This window comes from Pieris napi, chromosome 6 (assembly GCF_905475465.1).
Source record: "Pieris napi chromosome 6, ilPieNapi1.2, whole genome shotgun sequence".
NCBI lineage: Eukaryota > Metazoa > Arthropoda > Insecta > Lepidoptera > Pieridae > Pieris > Pieris napi.
This window is the reverse complement of record NC_062239.1, coordinates 12,143,016-12,165,049: the sequence shown is the minus strand read 5'-3', so window position 1 is coordinate 12,165,049 and position 22,034 is coordinate 12,143,016. Positions and strand designations below refer to the sequence as shown.

At 33.9% G+C, this 22,034-nt stretch overlaps 1 protein-coding gene across 2 annotated transcripts in view; it reads left to right on the top strand.

Moving 5' to 3' along the window:
• LOC125050348 (dipeptidyl aminopeptidase-like protein 6) overlaps positions 1–22,034 on the top strand; it is a 142,052-nt gene that overhangs the window by 57,533 nt on the left and 62,485 nt on the right. Inside the window, exon 3 of one of the 2 annotated variants that reach the window (XM_047650118.1) lies at positions 7,147–7,357. In XM_047650118.1, the coding sequence (XP_047506074.1) occupies positions 7,147–7,357 (211 nt within the window). Of the gene's footprint in view, positions 1–7,143; positions 7,358–22,034 lie in introns of both variants that reach the window. The other variant, XM_047650117.1, reaches the window with a different exon arrangement.

The following is a 22,034-nucleotide window of genomic DNA, read 5'->3' as shown; positions in this document are numbered from 1 at the left end:
AAACCGTAGCTTATTAGTTGTATTGGTTCGGAAATACTTCAGCGGAGAGCTTAAGAAACGCTCAATTGTGGAACGACGGACGTCCAGGTAATACGGATGGTACTTGTATTCTGCCTTGACGTCCGATAATACTCAGCTGCAGGTATTTCCGAACAAAACTACTATTGGAAATATGACATCATAAATAGCTATTTTAATAAAAACCTTCCTTGCTTGTATTTGTCACAACAATTTAACCCTTATATTAAATAAAGCATATAAATCATTCCTGTTTAATTATCACCTAAATCTGCTGTGTAATTTACTTGGGATCCCGGCGTCCCCGATCAATTGATCACGTTAGACGCTCAACCCGTTATTACCAGAACATGATTTTGCGGATTCACTTTTATGTATTTTTAATAAAAGCGATGAAAATGGAGTAAAAAATTACAATTAATATTGCACGAAGATCTTTTTTTGTTATTGCAAATAATTCAATATCAAAATATGTAGTACATCTGTCGATAATTTTGTAAAATTTTATAGAACGGCGCAAACGTTCATAGTAACGGGTAGTATTTATAGTAACGGGTTGATGATAAGTGATGCCGCCGCTCAAGGACCCTCTCAATGCAAGCGGGCTCGCGCCTGCGTTGCTGGCCTTTAAAGAGTCGGTACGCTCTTTTCTTGAAGGACCATAAGTCTAATTGGTTCGGGAATACATCAGTAGGCAGCTGGTTGCACATAGTGGTGGTGCGCGGCAAAAACTGCGTCAAACAACGATCACTTGATCAGTTGTGGAACGACGGACGTCGAGGTGATACGGGTGGAATTTCGTATTCTGCCTCAACTTCCGATGATGAAACGTTTCCTTTTGTCTCAATAAATTATTTTTCATTACCCTGTAACAACGTGTTTTACTTATAGTTATTATAATTTATTCATGTTAAGAGATAATCATTTATTTATTAATATTTTAATTAGGTTTAACCTAAATCTAATGAAAGTCAAACAAATATTTCGCTAACGCTGCCTTGAATTAAATATTAACTAATCTCGTTCGACCTTTCGTAGCCAAGTTGTCCAGTTTTTCAAATATGTATTTCTTATTCCTTTATTTATAAAAAATAAGTATCATTCCACCGTTACTAAAGAGATCTGTCTCTTTCTATCACAGCCTGAATACCATTTGATGGAAAGTGACGAAAGAGTGGATTTTACTATAAATATTCTACTCTACTATAAAAATAAGACATACAAACTTACTGCCCACAACGTCATCTATTATGTCCATTAGGGGCCTATTTACCTTGTAAGGCGACGTGATAAAGGGCTCTTGTCAAGATAACCGCTATTAGGGAAAGAGCTATTCAACCAAACCTCTTATGTGGTGATAATATCCTGGTAAGTTGAAAATTATTAAAGCTTTCTTTAATTATTTGACTACAGAAAAACCTCGGTCCGTCGTAGCAACTAAAAATACTTACTTACTTACAAAGAGTATATAGTAAGAAGTATATTTATTAGAAGTTGTGGAAAAGGCTACCATACCATATATTATATTAATAGATATAGCAGGAAAAGTCTAGCAGAGTATATTGGTTTTACCCAAGGGGTCCATATCCATAGTGGGCCAGTAACATTTTACTACTAACATTTAGCTATAATTAAATACTAACCATACTACTAAATTGAAATGTAAATTAAGGATATTAAAATAAAATCAGGCTCTAAATAACGGCCGTCTCTACGGTGGCCAAGCTGTGGTTTCCTAGTAGAGCGACCGTATTTTTGAAGTGTTATTCCAATTTCGTTCCACAAATTTTGCTTCATCTGAGCTTGTCTGTACTCTTTGGATGTGATATTGTAGAAACTTCATGATTTTCATGATTTTAACAAAATCAATTAATTGTTCATCATTTTCGCTCGTCCAAGTCATTGTATTAATTAAATATGCACACCGCTACACGCGAAAAACGTTGAACTACCGTTTATCACCGCTATGATGGCCGTCATGCAAATAACAGCACCGCTATTTGACGTTACGGTGACACTCGACGTTCTCTAGAAACGATGTTATTTATAGACAACGTATGGGTGACGTCACCCAACGTTACATTACGGCCGTTAGATAACGGCACCGCTTTTCTAAGAAACCGTAGCTTATTAGTTGTATTGGTTCGGAAATACTTCAGCGGAGAGCTTAAGAAACGCTCAATTGTGGAACGACGGACGTCCAGGTAATACGGATGGTACTTGTATTCTGCCTTGACGTCCGATAATACTCAGCTGCAGGTATTTCCGAACAAAACTACTATTGGAAATATGACATCATAAATAGCTATTTTAATAAAAACCTTCCTTGCTTGTATTTGTCACAACAATTTAACCCTTATATTAAATAAAGCATATAAATCATTCCTGTTTAATTATCACCTAAATCTGCTGTGTAATTTACTTGGGATCCCGGCGTCCCCGATCAATTGATCACGTTAGACGCTCAACCCGTTATTACCAGAACATGATTTTGCGGATTCACTTTTATGTATTTTTAATAAAAGCGATGAAAATGGAGTAAAAAATTACAATTAATATTGCACGAAGATCTTTTTTTGTTATTGCAAATAATTCAATATCAAAATATGTAGTACATCTGTCGATAATTTTGTAAAATTTTATAGAACGGCGCAAACGTTCATAGTAACGGGTAGTATTTATAGTAACGGGTTGATGATAAGTGATGCCGCCGCTCAAGGACCCTCTCAATGCAAGCGGGCTCGCGCCTGCGTTGCTGGCCTTTAAAGAGTCGGTACGCTCTTTTCTTGAAGGACCATAAGTCTAATTGGTTCGGGAATACATCAGTAGGCAGCTGGTTGCACATAGTGGTGGTGCGCGGCAAAAACTGCGTCAAACAACGATCACTTGATCAGTTGTGGAACGACGGACGTCGAGGTGATACGGGTGGAATTTCGTATTCTGCCTCAACTTCCGATGATGAAACGTTTCCTTTTGTCTCAATAAATTATTTTTCATTACCCTGTAACAACGTGTTTTACTTATAGTTATTATAATTTATTCATGTTAAGAGATAATCATTTATTTATTAATATTTTAATTAGGTTTAACCTAAATCTAATGAAAGTCAAACAAATATTTCGCTAACGCTGCCTTGAATTAAATATTAACTAATCTCGTTCGACCTTTCGTAGCCAAGTTGTCCAGTTTTTCAAATATGTAAGTGTAATTTTTATTACCTCTAACTTATTGTTAGTGTAATGAAAAGCTCAATTCACGTTCCAGATACATCCACTCCTACCAGCGCTACCCGCCAATTGCTGGCTTTCAGCTGCAGCTTCCTCCTCCACTCTATTGATCCAGCGGTACCTAGGCCGACCTACTGGTCTCCAACGATTAGGCTTCCAGCTTCCTTTCCCGACCGATCTTGGCCCATGCGCTCAAGGTGCCTCAGCCAACATGGTCGACGCGCCTTGTACCTAGAATGTTGGGCAACCAACTCTTCTATTTCGGCATTTTTTCGGACTCTCCATGACCAGTCCTCCCTTCCCTTTAATGACACGGCCTTTAACAACGAAAATATTGTTCGGTAGGTTCAGCTTGCAGTGAATCACATATGTATATGCTCCGTGCGTATATGTATAATATATTAGGGGGTTTTACAGGACTTTAAAATGTATATTTCAATTAAATTTCTTTATTGCTTATATGTTAAACTGTGGCGCTACAACCCTTATTCATCAGTCATCTATGCGTGACAGGCGCCGTTTCTAGGTCTTAGATGTGCTGGTTTTCTTCTCGATATTTTCCTTCTTCACCTTATCATAATTTTGCCCAGAGATAACCGGGGGTTTAACCCTCACAGTTGAGAGTCCCGCGCCTAGCTAACATTACTAGAAAAGAGGTCAAATTAAGCTCTTTGGACAATAATCTGCGCCTTTATTGCTATTTAATTACCAGAACGTTTCTTGAACGTGAATTTTAACTGCATAGAACATTACTCTTTGCAATTAGTACTAGCAAATTGCGTGCTGAGAAAGGATTCGCGAACAAAGAACCGCGTTATGAAGACAAATGATTGGTGCTTTGTGTTGAAAATGATTTTAATTGCTTTTTAGATTGATTTTGCGGAGTTTTACAAAAATAACGTTAGGTTTTATTAATCGAAATATACTTGATTCAATGTTCTTATTTTAGTAATTTGTATACATAATATAGAGTCGGTCTAGGAACAGATCAAGTGCTCTCATAATTATTAACATACTATGATGGTGGTTTCATATTTTATCACATTCTGACACATTTTCATATAACTGAAGTTTTCCGAATCAATTCGACTTAGAGTCCATCAGGAAAAGAGCGCCCCAATTCTTAAAAGGCCGGCAACGCACTTGCGAGCCTTCTCGCAATGTATCCATGGGCGGCGGTCACTTAACATTAGGTGAGCCTCCTCACCGTTTGCCTTCTAATAAAAAGGATAACTAATTCAATACTATATACAATTTTTCATATTAGTAGACATAAGAGTAGTGAAAAAAAAAAGTTTCTAATTTACATATACTATTTATATTGATACAATTATAACTTTGGTAGTATTTAAATTTATTTATTTATTTTTTATTTACACTTAACTTATACAATAACATAATACATAAAAATTATAAGAGATACAACGGGCGCCCTTAGCGCTAACAAGCGAAATAACTTAAAAAAATTAATATGATGGGTAAAGTGCAAAAAGTGCATAACCAAATCTTAAAAAATATTATAGAATCACTAACCATAATCTGAAATAATACATGAAAATCATAAATAATATATACTAAAAAGCTTATCTCACGGAATCAAGAATTGATACAAAATCAAGTGATACAGCCAAAATATGGAATATTTATTTGAAAATCAATACTATATTGTTGGGGATATAATAGGAATAACCTCAAAAACTACAAGCGATGCAGCATCGAGTTATAAAAAGTAATGATATAGAAAACGTGTATACGCGTACATGTCCATAAAATTTATATTAAGTACCACATCGAGTTACAAGCTTCGTAATAGGGGAATTTCAGTAAATTGTCGACAGGGTATCATATTCCAGGCCAATCTCGTGAGTACATATACGTATTTTTCGCCATATTTTTTTATAAGAAGCTTGTGTAAGAATAACCAATATTGCTATACTTTATCAAATCCAATCAAAATTTAGTCATATTGTACACATATGAACGTTAATATTTTAATCAATGTAAGGGTTAAATTACATTTAACAGTTCCCAAATCATTGTCGAAAAGAACTGAAGAAGGTTAACAAACGAAGAGCGATTCCAATCATCGACAACGGGTCACTTTCCAAACGGCTTGATGTAGGGTCTCTTTGCATCTCCTACCGCATTCACCAGGGAGGGTGTTCAGAGGAGTTATTCGGATTAACCTGCAGCTGAGTTTCATCATCGGATGTCAAGGCGAAATACCACCCGTATCCCCTCGACGTCCGACGTTCTACAACTGAGCGTTTTTTTAAGGCAGTTTATGCTACTATGTGAACAGCTGGTTTCACTGAAGTATTTCCGAACCAATTCAACTTAGGGTCCTTCAAGAGCGTAGCAATTCTTAAAAGGCCGCAACGCACGAGGCTTCTGGCATTGAGAGTGTCCATGGGCGGCGGTATCACTTAACATCAGATGAGCCTGCCTGTTTGCCCCCAGTTCTATAAAAAATATGTCATACAGAAATCATAGTTCGTTTCGAATATTGGCAACTTGACTACCTGTGCCCCTCAAAAACTCAATCAATCAAAACATTTTATTCATCGGGAGACATGTTAAAAGAGTAATTACAGTAATTGCGTCATCAGACAATAAATGAAGACAGCCTTGCAATTCTGTAACTCACTTTTCGAACTCTCACTGCGGTTTTTGCAGCGGCGGTCGCGCTCAAATCAGTCGTAAAGCAGTCATTTTACGATTTGGCATTCTGATAAAGCTGCAAAAACCGCAGTGAGAGTTCGAAAAGTGAGTTACAGAATTGCAAGGCTGTCTTCATTTATTGCCTGATGACGCAATTACTGTAAATACTGTTTTTTTAAGGCCGCAAAAACCGCCGCGGTGAGAGTTCGAAAAGTGAGTTACAGAATCGCAAGGCTGGTATGATAAAATCAATAATAGATAAGAACAAAATCTTCTAAAACTCCTGCACAAGGTTGTTGTACACGGCCAAATAGTTCCTCCGTGAACATGACTCCTAAACTTTCCCAAACAATAAGGAATCACTCTCAGTCTATCGCAGTTTCCATCGATGAAGCTAACAAGCACCCAATATATCGTGAAACTAAGCTGTATTGTATTGTTTGATAAATCGCCCGTTTTCCGCCTGTCTCGATAACGCTCGCTACACTAGATTTATTTATTAACCTATCTAAATGCTCCTCGCTTCAGGAGTATTTTCAACGTATTTTAAATATTTGCTTTTATTGGGGCTGTTTTCGAACGCTCATTTAATGGATAAATTTCGTTTTACAAGAGTAAATAAATCATTGAAGTCCTATGTATACGTGAGAAGGAAGTTTTGCTTAACTAAAAAAATATATAAAGGTACCTTAATTGATGGTTTTATTTTGTATTATTTATTTCGTAATCCTACAGCTAACATAAATCATGTATAACAAAAAACAATTATACTAAAGATATAGTCAAAGATGGAATACATAATAAAAATAGTTCAAACATTTACGAAAGAATAAAACAATCAAAATTAAAGGCGTAGAACGGAAGAGAAGAACTGGCAATAAACCCTCCGCCACTATTTTTAATCGCCATGGTTTTTTTACACAATGCTTGTAAGTAGCTACAACCATTACACCATGTTCCACATGACATCTTAAGCAATTAATAATAAACAATAAATTAAAAACAAACATTTGTCCTCTATCAGCAGGAGGCATGGTGAATTAGGAGCACGCACTTACTCGTGCATTAAAAAAGGTCAATATTTATCAGCTAATTCCACAATGGTTACCATAACTACGTTAATATTACAAACATGAACCGGTTTCTATAAGATACTGGCACTAATCAAAGTCATACATTTACCTTCTCTTTGAAATTGAAATACAAATATCGATTCTTCATTTAATCTTTGTTCCAGAAGTTGGTGGTAGGCAGCCCCAACCAACGAAACTGGCGTGGTATTCTCATTGCCCTACTCGTCATAGTACTGGTGCTGGCCCTGATCGTGACTTCCGTGGTGCTTCTGACCCCACCCGATGAAGGACCTAGGGTGAAGGGCAGAAGGTTGAAGATACAGGACCTGGTTACGGACGAGCTAGTGCCTGTTAGATGGAATGGGACCTGGATTTCCGGTGAGTTATTATTATACATATACTAGCTGACCCGGCAACCGATGTTTTGCCCTGTATATACGTATTACATATTTCTAGAAAACATTTTTCAACAAAAATAACTATCTATAATAAAAAAGGGGTTGATCATAGAGGTGTGAAAATTAAGTGTTGTATGTATTTTCGTATGATGTATCATAAAAAAAATAAAAACAAAAATTAAAAAAAAAATATTTTTTGGGATTGAAAGATAAATAGTAGCCGATTCTCAGACTTACTGAATATGCATAAAAAAATCGTAGGAATTGGTCGAGCCGTTTCGGAGGAGTATGGGAACGAACATTGTGATACGAGAATTTTATATATATATATAGAGATAATATATTTTAAAGACTATATCTGCTGGTGGTGCTCTCGGGGCGTCAGTGTTCCTAACAAAAGATGAGCCTTCTGTCCCTATGAAAAATTTTGCTAATGAAATATATACGTAGCAACCACGTTTCCATGTATCTGGCAGAAAATAGAAGAATAAAAGAAAAGAGTTTTTCACATTATTTTTTAGAATAGCTGCTATAGGTTTTATAACGTCACCATCAGTCTGAGAGAAGGCAGGGGAAATGGCTGGATACAGATTCAGTCGTGTGAAAAAATGAAAACGTAATTTAAAAGATACAGACACGAATTTTCACTTATAATACCACAAGAGCTTCAAAATTATCGGGTATTTTTTTTATCGGGAAATGCCCGATAATTTTGAAGCTCGTGTGGTATTCGGGGGATTATTTTTCCGACCCAAATGTCGGCCAATAGAATTGCACCATGAGACGAAATGTACAGTTAACAAATAAGAATTTCATAATGAATAAAACACCTACTTAATACTTTTCTTGAAGCAACGACCAGAGAAAATTTTCACAAAAAATTTTCAGTATAATACCATGTAGGTTGTACCACGTGACGTCGAATGGTGCAATTCTATTGGCCGATATTTGGGTCGGAAAAATAATCACGTAAAAATGAACACGCTATAAAAGTGAGTGACATTGTCAAACGTATTCACTTTGAGACAAAGTACAAAGCAGACAGCTGAAATTGTATGAGCGATCGTTTTATTCTGTACGACAAAATGTAATAAAATTAACAAATAAAACATATTGTCTTCATATGTATGAATATAGATCTTAGCTTCTAAATGTCTGGGGATTTAGCCAAGTATCGTTATTTATTTTGCAGTTTGGACCAATTTGAATACAATGAATGTTCAAAAAAAAATTTTTTTAAAGAAGAGATTACTAAAGATAAACTTAACCTTTGAACTTGTCCTTTTCTGATTTCCAAAAATGTCAAGTGAAGAGAAATACTTCCATAGCGCGCGTCGCATGACATTGTGCTGTAGGCATAGACTCTAAAGCTTAAGTTTTTCTAGAATAGCGGTGCCGTTATCTAACGGCCGTAATGTAACGTTGGGTGACGTCACCCATACGTTGTCAATAAATAACCTCTAGAGAACGTTGAGTGTCACCGCAACGTCAAATAGCGGTGCTGTCATTTGCATGACGGCCGTCATAGCGGTGATAAACATTAGTTCAACGTACAATGTGTGGAAACGTTACTTGGACGAGCGAAAGTGATTGTTTTTTTGGATTATGCCGCCGCTTTTCTAGGAAACCTAAGCTTAAGTCTAAGTCTAGATGTCGCATTCTACGTGTTATTTTATTTATTACGTGCAATTCCAATTACAAATTTAATGTTTTTTTGTAGTCTGTGCTGTCCTTATTGTCATCATACAACTGTCATTTTAGTGTCTACATGCGTATCGTTATTGTGCAAATAAATAAAACGTTTGCATATTTTATTTAATACAATTATCGCATTTATTTATCGTAAAAATCCATTAATCTTTAACAACGACCAGAATTAACTTTTCGAACTTCGAATTCCATTAGCTCGGAAACAATACTTTGATCATTTGTAAAAACAAACAGAAGTACATTACGGAGTTCTGTGATTGATAAACAAGCGGGTTTGCTTCGATCAGTACAATTCCCGCGTTTTATTGAACGCTAAAATTATTTAGTATTGAATGAACTAGTAAACTGGCTACATAGATATATTTTTGGTCATCTCCAATACAAAATTACAAAAAACATTCTGTATCATATCCAAAAAATTAATTATTTATTAAAATGTCAGGATAATCATCAGAAATGTCAAGAATTACGTAAATGTGTAAAGTAATGTTAAATCAGAATCAGTAAAAATTACAGCAATTACCTGCGGATTTGATGTCACAAGAAGTGGCTAAATGTCAGTTGTTCTAATAAAACAATTATTTATAATTATAAATGATTATTTAATACGCAAACTTGAAATGTTTGTACGAAATCTTTACAACGCCTGTTCAAAATTTCAAGACGTCAGTAATAAAAGTATATATCACACGCGTAATTTTAAATAATTCGTCAAACTCGTGATGTTGGCTATAATCTTTATAGCTCAGATACCGTACGTCTGATGTACCGACGATTATAAGCTTTATTATAAACTTTGACTGTTAATTGCGTCAATTTAAATTAATTAATATTCAGTATTAAACATTCAACAACGGTTGCAATCCCATAGTAATTATTTTTATCTATTAAACTATTGCGGCACTCACAAAGTTAGAGGGAAATTCCATATGTCAGCTGTCATCTGTCAATGTCCATATTTAATATATACTTAGGGCTAGGTCACGAGACTGACTGTTCCCACGACTGTTTTTTTTTATAATTACGATATTGATCGTATATATATATACACGAAATACATTCTTTTATAATTACGAGATATGTAGTATAGGCTCTTTAGAACTTTGGTATTTTCCAAATTTTTGGCATTCGAGTGGTGGGGGAGAATGTTGCGAATACCTTGAATAGCTATTCATTAGCTAAAAGAACGTCAATTGTCAACCAATTAAGATCACCACAAGACTTTCAACCATCATTTACACACGGATGCTTAGAAAGAATTACAATCTGTAGAGTAGTTTTTAAGTTGATGCATTATCACCAAAGTGTTTATTATATTAGATTTAAATTTTGACTTTGAAGGAAAAATAAAACATGAACAAATTTATTTATTACTATAATTTATTGATTTGATGTGTTCTTTCCTTCTGTTTGACAGGAAATGCCTGCATATTAAAACTAATATTTTTCTTATTGTACCTAGCAATATATGAGTGTTTTTGTAAATAAGGTATAATTTAATAAAAATCTGACCGTAAAATTTGATTGACTTTCCGACATACAACTCCAGTGAAGTCGAGTCTCAAAGAAAGAGTGGGAAATGTCAACTTGACCCACATCGACCTGACCCTTGTTAAGGCATTTCAAAGATGCAATATGATCAAAATAAACACTGACTATATTTTTTTAAATATTGTCTTTTGTTTATTTACATTTAATTATGTTATATATAGATTAGGTTGAGAGAGTTTGAACCAAACTAGAACTGGTTTTTTTATTACTTTACGAAGATACAAATTATTTAGTTAAAATGTAAATTGCGCTTTTCTCGCTGAACGAATAAGTGTCGCAATAAAGCGAGAAAATGCCCGCATTGAAAGTGCTCTGCCACTGATCCCAAACTTTTTAATTTGTTTTTGTTTTCTATTTATTAAATTTTATTTATTATTATTACTATGTCGGTTAATTTTATTTTATTTAAATGTATTTTTCTTCCTTGTGTTTACGTATATCGCATTCTATAAGAGAATTAAAACAGTCATAATTAGTTTAAACAGTTAATCTATGAATGTATGTATGAATTTTTATATCGACCACGCTTATTTCATTAATTATTTAGTACTTTTATTTTTACTGTGTTATATTTATTAAGAAAAAAGTAATAGAAATAATTATTTTCTTTTATAAGCGTAAAAAAGGCTTTCCAGAAACAATGTTAGGTTAGTAATTGTAATTATTATGGGTTGCGTTCCTATCGATATCTTTACTCAATTTTGTTTGATCCATTAACATAGTATTTCCATGAAATTGCCTTCTGAAAAGGCATTTTGATTAGGGTTCAATAAAAGAGTCGAGCACCGACCAGGCTGGACGTGATTAAAGTATATTGGGACTTGATAGTTTTTTTTAATAAAATCTAATAAATTTTTTGATTGTGAAAGAAATTATGATGAAAAAAATTCATGAGATTCCATACTACATCGTTCTTTAAACAAATCTTATAATATGATTAAAAAAAAAACCAGTGGCGCTTATAACATTTTGGGTCTGGGCTTCAGATTTCTGTATCTGTTTCATGGTAATTTCCTTTATTTAATTTATTTATAAGTAATCTTACAGCTACACATACACATTATAAAAAAAACACTTAGACAATATACAAAGCAAAAACAGATTACATTTATAAACAAAATATATGAAACAAAAAAACATAAGTCAATTAAGTACAGTATAAATAAAAACTGGAATTAAAAATTAAACAAACTACAACTTAATATTTTAAAGAAAAAATGAATAATTTATTTATTTTTTAGCAATAGTAACAATTATTGTTATCTTTGAAGTGTTGTGAATACGTGTGTAATGCTGAATGTGGTAAATCACGTAAAGGTTTTTATATTTTTTTTTTACTTATGTAACTTTGATGACGTTGTGGTTTATGACATTTTCCTTTGAATAATTGTAATATAGAGCTCCCTCTACCCTCCGGTAAATATAAGGGGAGTTTCTTGCCCGTTCTTCTCAGATCAAGGTCTCTTGGTAGTTTTGCGAACGGATGGCGTAGATTGCTCTATCGCGAATTTTGTAAACGTTTTTGACATTCATAAGCATGCCCTAAAGACGCATTTAAACTGAATAAACGTATTTTGATAGATAGATGGAATATTCCGAAGCATTTTGTTTCCAGTTGTATTATTTCCAAATTGCTCTCCGCTGTACAGCCCCAAAGTTGAATGCCACAGGCACCAGCTGGGGTTTCTAGTAACCTGTGACATGTTGAAGAAAAAACAACTAAATATGAAAAGCAAAAAATCCCATGAATATATTTGAAACGGAATTTTGAATTATAATATTCTCAATAGCTAGATAATTAAACACTTGATCAAGCTTGGCACTCACCCATACGAGCTGGGTTACCACTTTGGAATATTGCATATTAACAGCGTTCTAGTGCTTTATGAGAACAACGGCTTTGTGATATTTAGTAGAAAATAGATCTAGATTATGGCAACAAAAGTTGTATTAAACGGTCGCCGTAAATTGTGCTTTAGGAAATATATTAAGGATGCAAATACAGGGGTCTAGGCTCCGAACGCTATATGGCTTCTTAAGGATATAGCAAAAAGGTTTGACATCACAGGAGACCGAAGAGCTGGCAGCTACCTCGGACAAAGAATTAGTCTAGCGATTCAAAGGGGGAACGCTGCCAGTATCTTCGGAACCTTGCCTAAAGGGACTCCTTTTAATAATATATTTTAGTTATTATATTTTAAGGTTAGTTATTGTTTTTTCTTTTAGATTACGTTAATGAAGTCTCGTGTAAATGAATGTTGTAACTTGTAATGTTCCAACAACAATAATTGTTGGAAGCTCATGTTTTAAACAATTAAAGCCATTTGTTACCTAGCTCCAAACAAAGTGTTTCATTTAACATCTTCTTAATATATATAAATTACGTGTCACGTTGTTTGTCCGCTATGGACTACTAAACTACCGAGCCGATTTCAATCAAATTTGCACACCGTGTGCAGATTGATCCAACTTAAAAGATAGGATAGTTTACATCTCAATTTATACCCGCAATATCATTTTATTCCAAAATATTTGTTTATTATTTGATAGTCACAATTCTAACAGATGGCGCTGTGTTGAAAGTACCAACGTTTCACATAAGCTACAATTTAATGGCATAACCACCAAAAAATCATGGTGGTCCCCATGACTCGTGTTCTCCTACCGTTTCCCTTAAATAGTTTGCTACTATGTAATATAACAAAAACCTTAGCCACAGCAACGCTTGACCGGTCTGCTAGTATTTTTATATATCCATACAACAAACGCCACCGAACTTAACTTTAATTTGAAATATTTATGTTCTAATATAATTGAAGTCATATTTTCTTGTATATTTCAAGCATATATGTTGTTTTAGGACTTATAAATACAACAAAATAATGAAATGCCCCATATTCCATGCGTACATTCAATGCGTCGAACGTAAGCTCGTTATTCATATGAATTATATCAGCTTAAACAGTAATGAAAAAATAGATTTATCCTCATATCTTCTGAGCCACGGCAACAACATATTATTTCGGAGAGGACAAAAGATTATATACACATACCAAGGTTATTAAAGGATATACAATTATACACACCAGCTATATATCAGTGGAGATACAACCTTTTTAGGCCTGGGACTCAGTTTCTGTATCTATTTCATAATAATTTGTCAATCAGCCTTCTGTGCCTGACATACGCCATCGACTTTATGGGTATAAGGCAATCCGGTTTCCTCGGGATATGGTCGTTAACCGTTTGAGCGAATTTTAAATGCGCACATAGAAATAAAGCACTTTGGTATAGCCAACACTGCCAACACTGCTCACACATATATATATATATATATGTGTGTACCTATATATATATACAGGTCTAAAAGTCGTGGATCAAACGCAACTAGGGGATAGATGAGGTCATCAGCTGCAAAAAAATGTTCTACGGGAGGTCCCTAAGCTCAATCCCTGCAGGGTTATAATTTATTTTGTTAATAAATTGTTTTTTTTTACTAATTCTTATTAAAATTCGAAAAATCTACATCTTTTTCATAATATCCACTAGATTGGTACTGATGAGTCCTTGCGTTAGACATACTATTTATAGTTGTTTATTGAGTGTATTGAAGATAATATTAAGTTATACGATATATATTTTTTTCAAATCATAACTTTTTGTTTACTTTGGACACAATGTGAAAAAAAAAAAATACTGTACCGAAAAGTTACCCTGTAGTCCCTGTAGTTTTGGCACATTTATTAGGGATTCTGTAAAGGTATTACACATGGCCATGAGTCGTTCTAATATCTTTCTAGGAAGAATTGCAAACAACATGGGTGGGCCATCAAATATATATACAGGGTGGCCAAAAAGTCGTGGATCAAACGCAAATAGGGGATAGATGAGGTCATCAGCGGCAAAAAATTGTTCTACGGGAGGTCTCTAAGGTCAACCCCTGCAGAGTTATGATTTATTTTGGTTTTTATATGAAAATTGCCTTTTTTTTACTAATTCTTCTTAAAACTCGAAAATATCATCATCCTGTATCTTTCTCATAATATCCACTAGATTGGTACTGATGAGTTCTTGCGTTAGACATACTATTTATTGTTGTTTATTGAGTGTATTCAAGATAATATTAAGTGATACGATACAACATTTTTTCAAATCATAAATTTTTCTTTACTTTGGACCCCACTGTGAAAAAAAAATTACTCCACCGAAAAGTGTCCCTGTACTACAAGTTTTGGCGCATTTAATAGGGATTCTGAAAAGGTATTACACGTGGCCATGAGTCGCTCTAATATCTTTCTAGAAAGAATTACAAACAACGATTGTGAAATAATAATTGTATTAAAACAATTATTTCTCAATGGTTGTTTGTAGGAAACCAAATATTTTACAATAAAATATGCTCAAAATTCCTGACTCTGACCATAATACTAAATCTGCACCGTCTAATCAAATTCCTACGTAACCCTCCAGCCTCTGTCCAATTTTTTAAATCTAGTCCGATTCACACAGTACTGGTCACAGGTAGGTAAATAATCTATCATAAGTCCGAATCGTTGTTGTTTTTTCGTCCTAGAAAGATATTAGAGCGACTTATGGCCATGTGTAATACCTTTTCAGAATCCATATTAAATACGCCAAAACTTATAATGCAGGGTCACTTTTCGGTAGAGTAATTTTTTTTCACAGTGGGGTCCGAAATAAACAAAAAGTTTTGATTTGAAAAATAATTATATCGTATAACTTAATATTATCTTCAATACACTCAATAAACAACTATAAATAGTATGTCTAACGCAAGAACTCATCAGTACCAATCTAGTAGATATTATGAAAAAGATACAGGATGTAGATTTTTTAGAATTATAATAAGAATTAGTAAAAAAAGGCAATTTTCATATAAAAACCAAAATAAATCATAACTCTGCAGGGGTTGACCTTAGAGACCTCCCGTAGAACAATTTTTTGCCGCTGATGACCTCATCTATCCCCTATTTGCGTTTGATCCACGACTTTTTGGCCACCCTGTATACAAAATATTTTTACATTTTACAGTAGGTACATATATTTTTGCTATAGTTGAGTAAGCGATTATAATAAAAACAGACACGTGTGCCTTATCTTTATACAAACTTACGTAAAAGGTTTTTATTTACGACAACGGACTATAATAACTATAAAATTAACGAACTGAAATAATTCGAATTCCTATTCAGTTCGTTTCATTTTTTAGTACTTACTGGATTATTTCTTCAATTGGACAGTGGAAAACAATTCAAAATATAAACAATTGTTTGGATCGCAATACAAATAGACAAAAATCGTGGGCTTTAGTGTTAATATAGTTACTCCTGATATTATTTATTTCAAAGTCTTCATTATTATGGCTGGCTGCAATATATAAAATCGAACTAAATTTAATTCGGCTTAAAAGCCGTCTTACCTTTCCTAAGAGCCCTCGACTCAGGTGTTGGTCGATAAAGGATACTCACAGGAAAATACACTTAAGTTGTTAATACATTATGATATAAATCGAACGTAAACAGTAATTTTTGATGCTTTAATACGAAAAGTACCATAATGGCACCTAGGTAACACTGAAAATGTTTAGAAAATGAAAAACGGCTTAATGTAGAAAGTTGCAAATACTTTTATTGTTTTTCGAAGTAATCTCCGTTCCTCTCTACACATCGTCGCATTCGATGGAACCACTGAGAAAAGCAGTAGGCCCATTCTTCCTTAGGGGTGTCTTCTATGGCATTTTCGTACGCTTTTACCGCATCTTCAGGGCTCGTACAGCGAATACCTCGAATTTTATCTTTAGTTCTTGGGAATAAATGAAAGTCGCAGAGCGCCTGGTCAGAACTGTATGGCGGATGACACATTATCTCGACAACTGCCATAGTCAAATATTCAACAGTCCGTATTGCGGAGTGCGCTGAAGCATTGTCGTGGTGAAGGAGCATCCTGCTTCGAGGGCGCTGCTGTCGAATTTCCAAGACAACAGGAAACAGCGATTGACATACCAGTCTGCAGTAACTGTCCTTCCATCTTCTAGCACAACTGTCGCGACTTTTCAGACCTAAGAATGAGGCAATCATCTTTTTTCCTTGACTTTTTCTTTCTTTACCTTAGTTGTCCGATCCTTTGTCATTTGTTTTTGGGAATTGGCTGCAAATCTAAAACTCTTGTAACACGTGAAAATGAACCTAACGCGATGACTTTCGTTGTGGGATTACTCAACAACAAAGCTATGATAGGCTGCGATTAGCATTTCTCAATGAAGCCCCATCTTGATTTTTAGTTACGTTATTTAGTTGTGATGATTTTATCAATTTTATGATGTGAAAAATATGCCATTATAGAATATTTGAGCTTTGGATTTGTTTCTTCAGTAACAGCCCTGCGATTCTGTAACTCACTTTTCGAACTCACACAGCGGTTTTCGCATCGGCGGTCGCTCTCAAATCAGTCGTGAAGCAGTCATTTTATGATTTGGCATTCTGAAAAGGTGGGAGCTTGTAGTTTATTGTTTAAGTTTGTAGTAAAACCGCTGTGTGAGTTCGAAAAGTGAGTTACAGAATCGCAGGGCTGATATTAGATAAAGAGTATTATGCAATGACAGTGAAGACGAAGAGGGTATTAAAATGTAGTATTAATCCGAACAGCGGTTGAGTTGAGAACCTTTCTAAGAATGTCATTTATCCGAACTCCACAGGCTAAGAATTTAATAAACAAAGAACTGACAACAATTTCTAGAACTTGGACAGTTTTAAACATTAATTTTGTCGACAACCTCTAGATGACATTTTGTTATAAACGACTTTCTAAGTAACGCGGTGTAAATGTAGTTCTTGATTTATTAGTTCTTGTCTACGTTCTCGTTAAATTTCATTATTAGATATTTAATAGATAAAAAACAAAACTATGGAAAAGCGTTATATTTGTTCAAAATGTTATATGCATTTCTGTGAATCCGTGAATTAGTTTTTGGAACAAGGCCTAAAATTTCCGTCCTAGTTGACCATGAAAAGTACCTACATAAATTTTGTAAATGGAATTTTGATAAAATTGGAAAATAGTAGAGAAGATAAGAGATAGGTGAAAGAATTTGGAGGAGACCTTCAATCGTTCGGAGGTCGTGTACTATTAAATATAATAATAATTTAATATAACCTTATTTATTGTTCCATTTGGAGTAGAGACTCTTGGGCCGTGTGGTTCAAGGGCACAGGCGCTAATTAAAGGTTTACGAATAATCACAATAAAGCGATGAAATGCCTGCATTAAAGTTTTTTAATTCAAGTATTAATTATTATTATTATTACTATTTACGTTTACAGGTTCACTGTCTAAACATGAAAGTGGAAATACCTCTCACGTCCAGTTGTGTGTTTATGAAAAATACTAACAAATTTTGACACATTGTTCCATCTCACCCCACTAGAAAAAAAAGTTTTGCCGTATATCCCAGCACTTTTTTAGATTGTCTTTCCAAGTCCGCGCCATATACACAACTATCCTCGTACGTCCAAACTCCAAAAAACCTAGAAGTTGTACCTGCAAGTAGACCACATGTGGGCTGAACGTGTACAGACCTAATATGGTCTGTGGACAGTGAACCTGTATTAATTGTAGTACTTGAATACATACTACGTATTATTCCCTTTATTCAATTACACAAGGTTCTAACTAAAAGTTACGTTCTACACAGAATAACAAACACTTTATGATGTGATAATATTAAGATAATAAAATACGTTTAGAAATGTAATAACATTCGATGTAAACAAAACGATTTCCTTTGGGCGTACAATGATTTATTAAGGGCGATACACATTGGTCCCAAATCGAATAACACTACTTACTTATGGTGACTGGTCGGACTTGAATTCGTGTATGCGGTAATGTCAGTTATTTCGACTATGTATTTGCGTGTTATTCCCACGAGAATGTAAGTGCGTGCCCCTATTTCACCATGCCTCCTGCTGATAGAAGACAAATCTTTGTTTTTATTATTTTTATTATCATTAATTAACTTTTAATTACTTAAGATGTCATGTGGAACATGGTGTAATGGTTGCAGCTCCTTACAAACATAGTGTAAATAAAAAACTTGGCGATTAAAAAGGGTGGCGGAGAGTTTCTTGTCAGTTCTTCTCTTCCATTCTACGCCCTTGATTTGAGAACTGGCAGTAAATGTAAAATTAGAAGCATTTAATATATATGTCTTTTTTGTCTTTTCTATCCAGCGTATCCCTTATATGTACAGTTTTGAGGACGATGAGTCTTTCTCTGCCTTCATTTACATGTACAAAAGGATTATATGAATACATACATACATATTATAGCGGTCATACAATTTTTCGATAGCATTTTTAAAGTATTATTTGTCCATAAATGTGTATTAATCTCGTAAACGAGAACAATATCATGTTGACTGGATTAATAGTGGACGTGATACTCAAATTAAATAAATACATTAAAGAAAATATTCTAATTTTATGTTGACTTCCTTTATTGGAACAGAGATTTTAGATATACATACGGATGGTGTGATACGTCGTTAAAAGGATTAAAGTCCTCTTTATCAAAGTAGAGTGGAAATAGGTTATCACACTTTGAATGCTAGCTTTGTCAAAACAATCTGCTAAATGATGGCGCGAATATAAAGAAATGATTGTACTGTATTGACGACCAGTGTTGCCTAGTGGCTTCAGCGTGCAACTGCTATCCCTGAGGTCGTTTCGATCTCCTTTGCATTAATGACTTTCTTTCTATATTGCGTATTTAACATTCGAACGGTGAAGGAAATCGTGAGAAAACCGGCTTGATTTAGACTCAAAAAAATCGACAGTGTGTGTATGTATACACTGGCTGATAACCAACTTGCCTATTTGACAATTATCATGAAACAGATATAGAAATCTAAGGCCTGGACTTAAAAGGTTGTAGCGCCACTGATTTATTTATTTATATATACTTATATAAGAATGATTGTACTAAACACTGTTTACATTTAATTTTGAAAGAAATACTTTACTTTTTTTCTTTTTTTTGTTGTTGCCAAATGTTTTTTCTATACAAAAGTATAATATTATCTATTTATTCATGTAACTAAACATAACAATCCAATATATAGTATTATTTTGTTAATGTTGCAACCTGTTATGCATGTACAATAATATTTTTTTTATACGAATATACAGTTAAGATCTGGCGATCCGAAAGGGGTAGGGGGGGGATGACCTATAACACAGTTACTCTTACCTTTAACAGGCATCAGTCTCTAACAAGTATTTCCTTCCAATAACTGTTGCTTTTTTTGCACTATGTATGTAAGTTTTGTGAGAAAAATAAAGACTATTATTTTATTACTGTTGTGGTCTCTAGCAGAATGACCAGCGCTGTGGAACACGTCTGCTCCACAGCATAATGCTGGGCCAGAGCCAGTTACACAACACACACACATTATATACTTATACGTATAATAATAATAATAGCCTTTATTGTTATACAGCTTGTCCATATTCATATTCATATTTTTTTGTTATTTTTCATTTTGATTGTTACTATTACTTTTTTGTGTGTGTTTCGTTAGTAATAAAAGGTTATATCTATGTCTATGTCCTTGTCTATCTTGATTTGCCGTACGTTACGTTACGTTATAAATGACGAAAGGTCGAGCCCAATGTGTTCCGCCTTTAAGTATAAAACGATTGATCCAGTAGAAATACAGAAGCGGAAACAATAAAGCTAGAGTGTTAAATTTTATGTATTTCACAAGATAAACACTTGTGGCATAGCTACTAGACTGCTTTTATTGTGTGGCGTCATATTATACGAACTTAACATTCTATTTTCAAAAATTTGAAGGCATCTATTAATATATGACAACTAAGTGACAATTTTTTTTATAAAAAAATAAAAGACTTAAGATATTTCTCAAGAACTCATCAGTACCAATCTAGTAGATATTATGAAAAAGAAACAGGATGTAGATTTTTTTCGAATTCTAATAAGAATTAGTAAAAAAAATCCATTTTCTTATAAAACGCAAAATAAATTATAACTCTGCAGGGGTTGAGCTTAGAGACCTCCCGGAGAACAATTTTTTGCAGCTGATGACCTCATCTATCCCCTATTTGCGTTTGATCCACGACTTTTTAATCACCCTGTATGTACCCTACAGCTGTACGTCATCGTGACATATAATCTGTTTTTCTATAGGTATGGTTCTGTTAAAAGTTAATTTTCTAGCTTTCAATGCTGTTTAACACGAAACAATTGTACATACCAGTGCCCAACAGAGATAAAGAAATGTACGTAGGGTTAAATTAAGCACACAAATGTTTAGTCCCATATAACATTGTAGTACTGAAAACTAATAAATTGTTATTCGAACAGTATGTTGGTAAGTGTCATGAAATGACGTCATACGAAGAGAAGCAATTCAGCACATCTGCGCTCATAAACTCGACAATTTCAGAAACTTGTCTGATTCATGAGATTATATTGAAACGTGGTTTATGATTTATACGTGACTACTTTCTGATGGTTTGACCGTCACAGATTATTGGTTAACGTTCTTGAGAATTCTTAGGCTTCCGGTGAAAAAAAAAAATATTTTAGGTATAAATATATTAATACAATCACTTATTATAAGAACAATGAACCTAAAAACCTTAAAATGCAGCGTGGTCCAACTAGTGACGTCAATAAAATAAACAATTAATAAACATAAATAATTAATAAACGAAATAAATTCCACTTGTGCACAGCTAGATTTGATTACACGACCACAGAAATATATCTACACCACGGCCCTTGACGGTGATAAATCATTATATATATTATAATTTATTTGTTATAAAACTATATTTAGTTCAAAAACTAATGAGGTGAATAATAAGGTTCCGTTCGATCGGCTACGCCACCGCTACACAATTAGCTTTGCTACGATGAAAAATTATTACGCGCTACGAAACAATCTACGAGGTATTTAAGTATGACTTTATAAAACATATTCTTGAAGGTTTTTTGAAATACATAATAAGCTCCAATTTCTTTATATTAAATTATTATTTGTTTATTTATAACCTCACTTACAACACCCCACATAAGAAAAAAACAAAGGAAAGACAATTTATACAACAAAAGAGTGTCCTCGATAATAAGTGCAAAAGGCGTGCTCAAACATAATGCTTATATATAATTCAAGTTTATCACATCATACATAATACTATATCTACGGTATATGTTATATACTCTTTTATATAGAATAGGTTTAGGTTTTTAAAAATATATACAAGATAAAATAAAAATATCAGAATTTTTGTTAAGCAGAAATATAATTATAACCAGCATAACAGCGGATTAGGTACAAGATAGGCAATAAA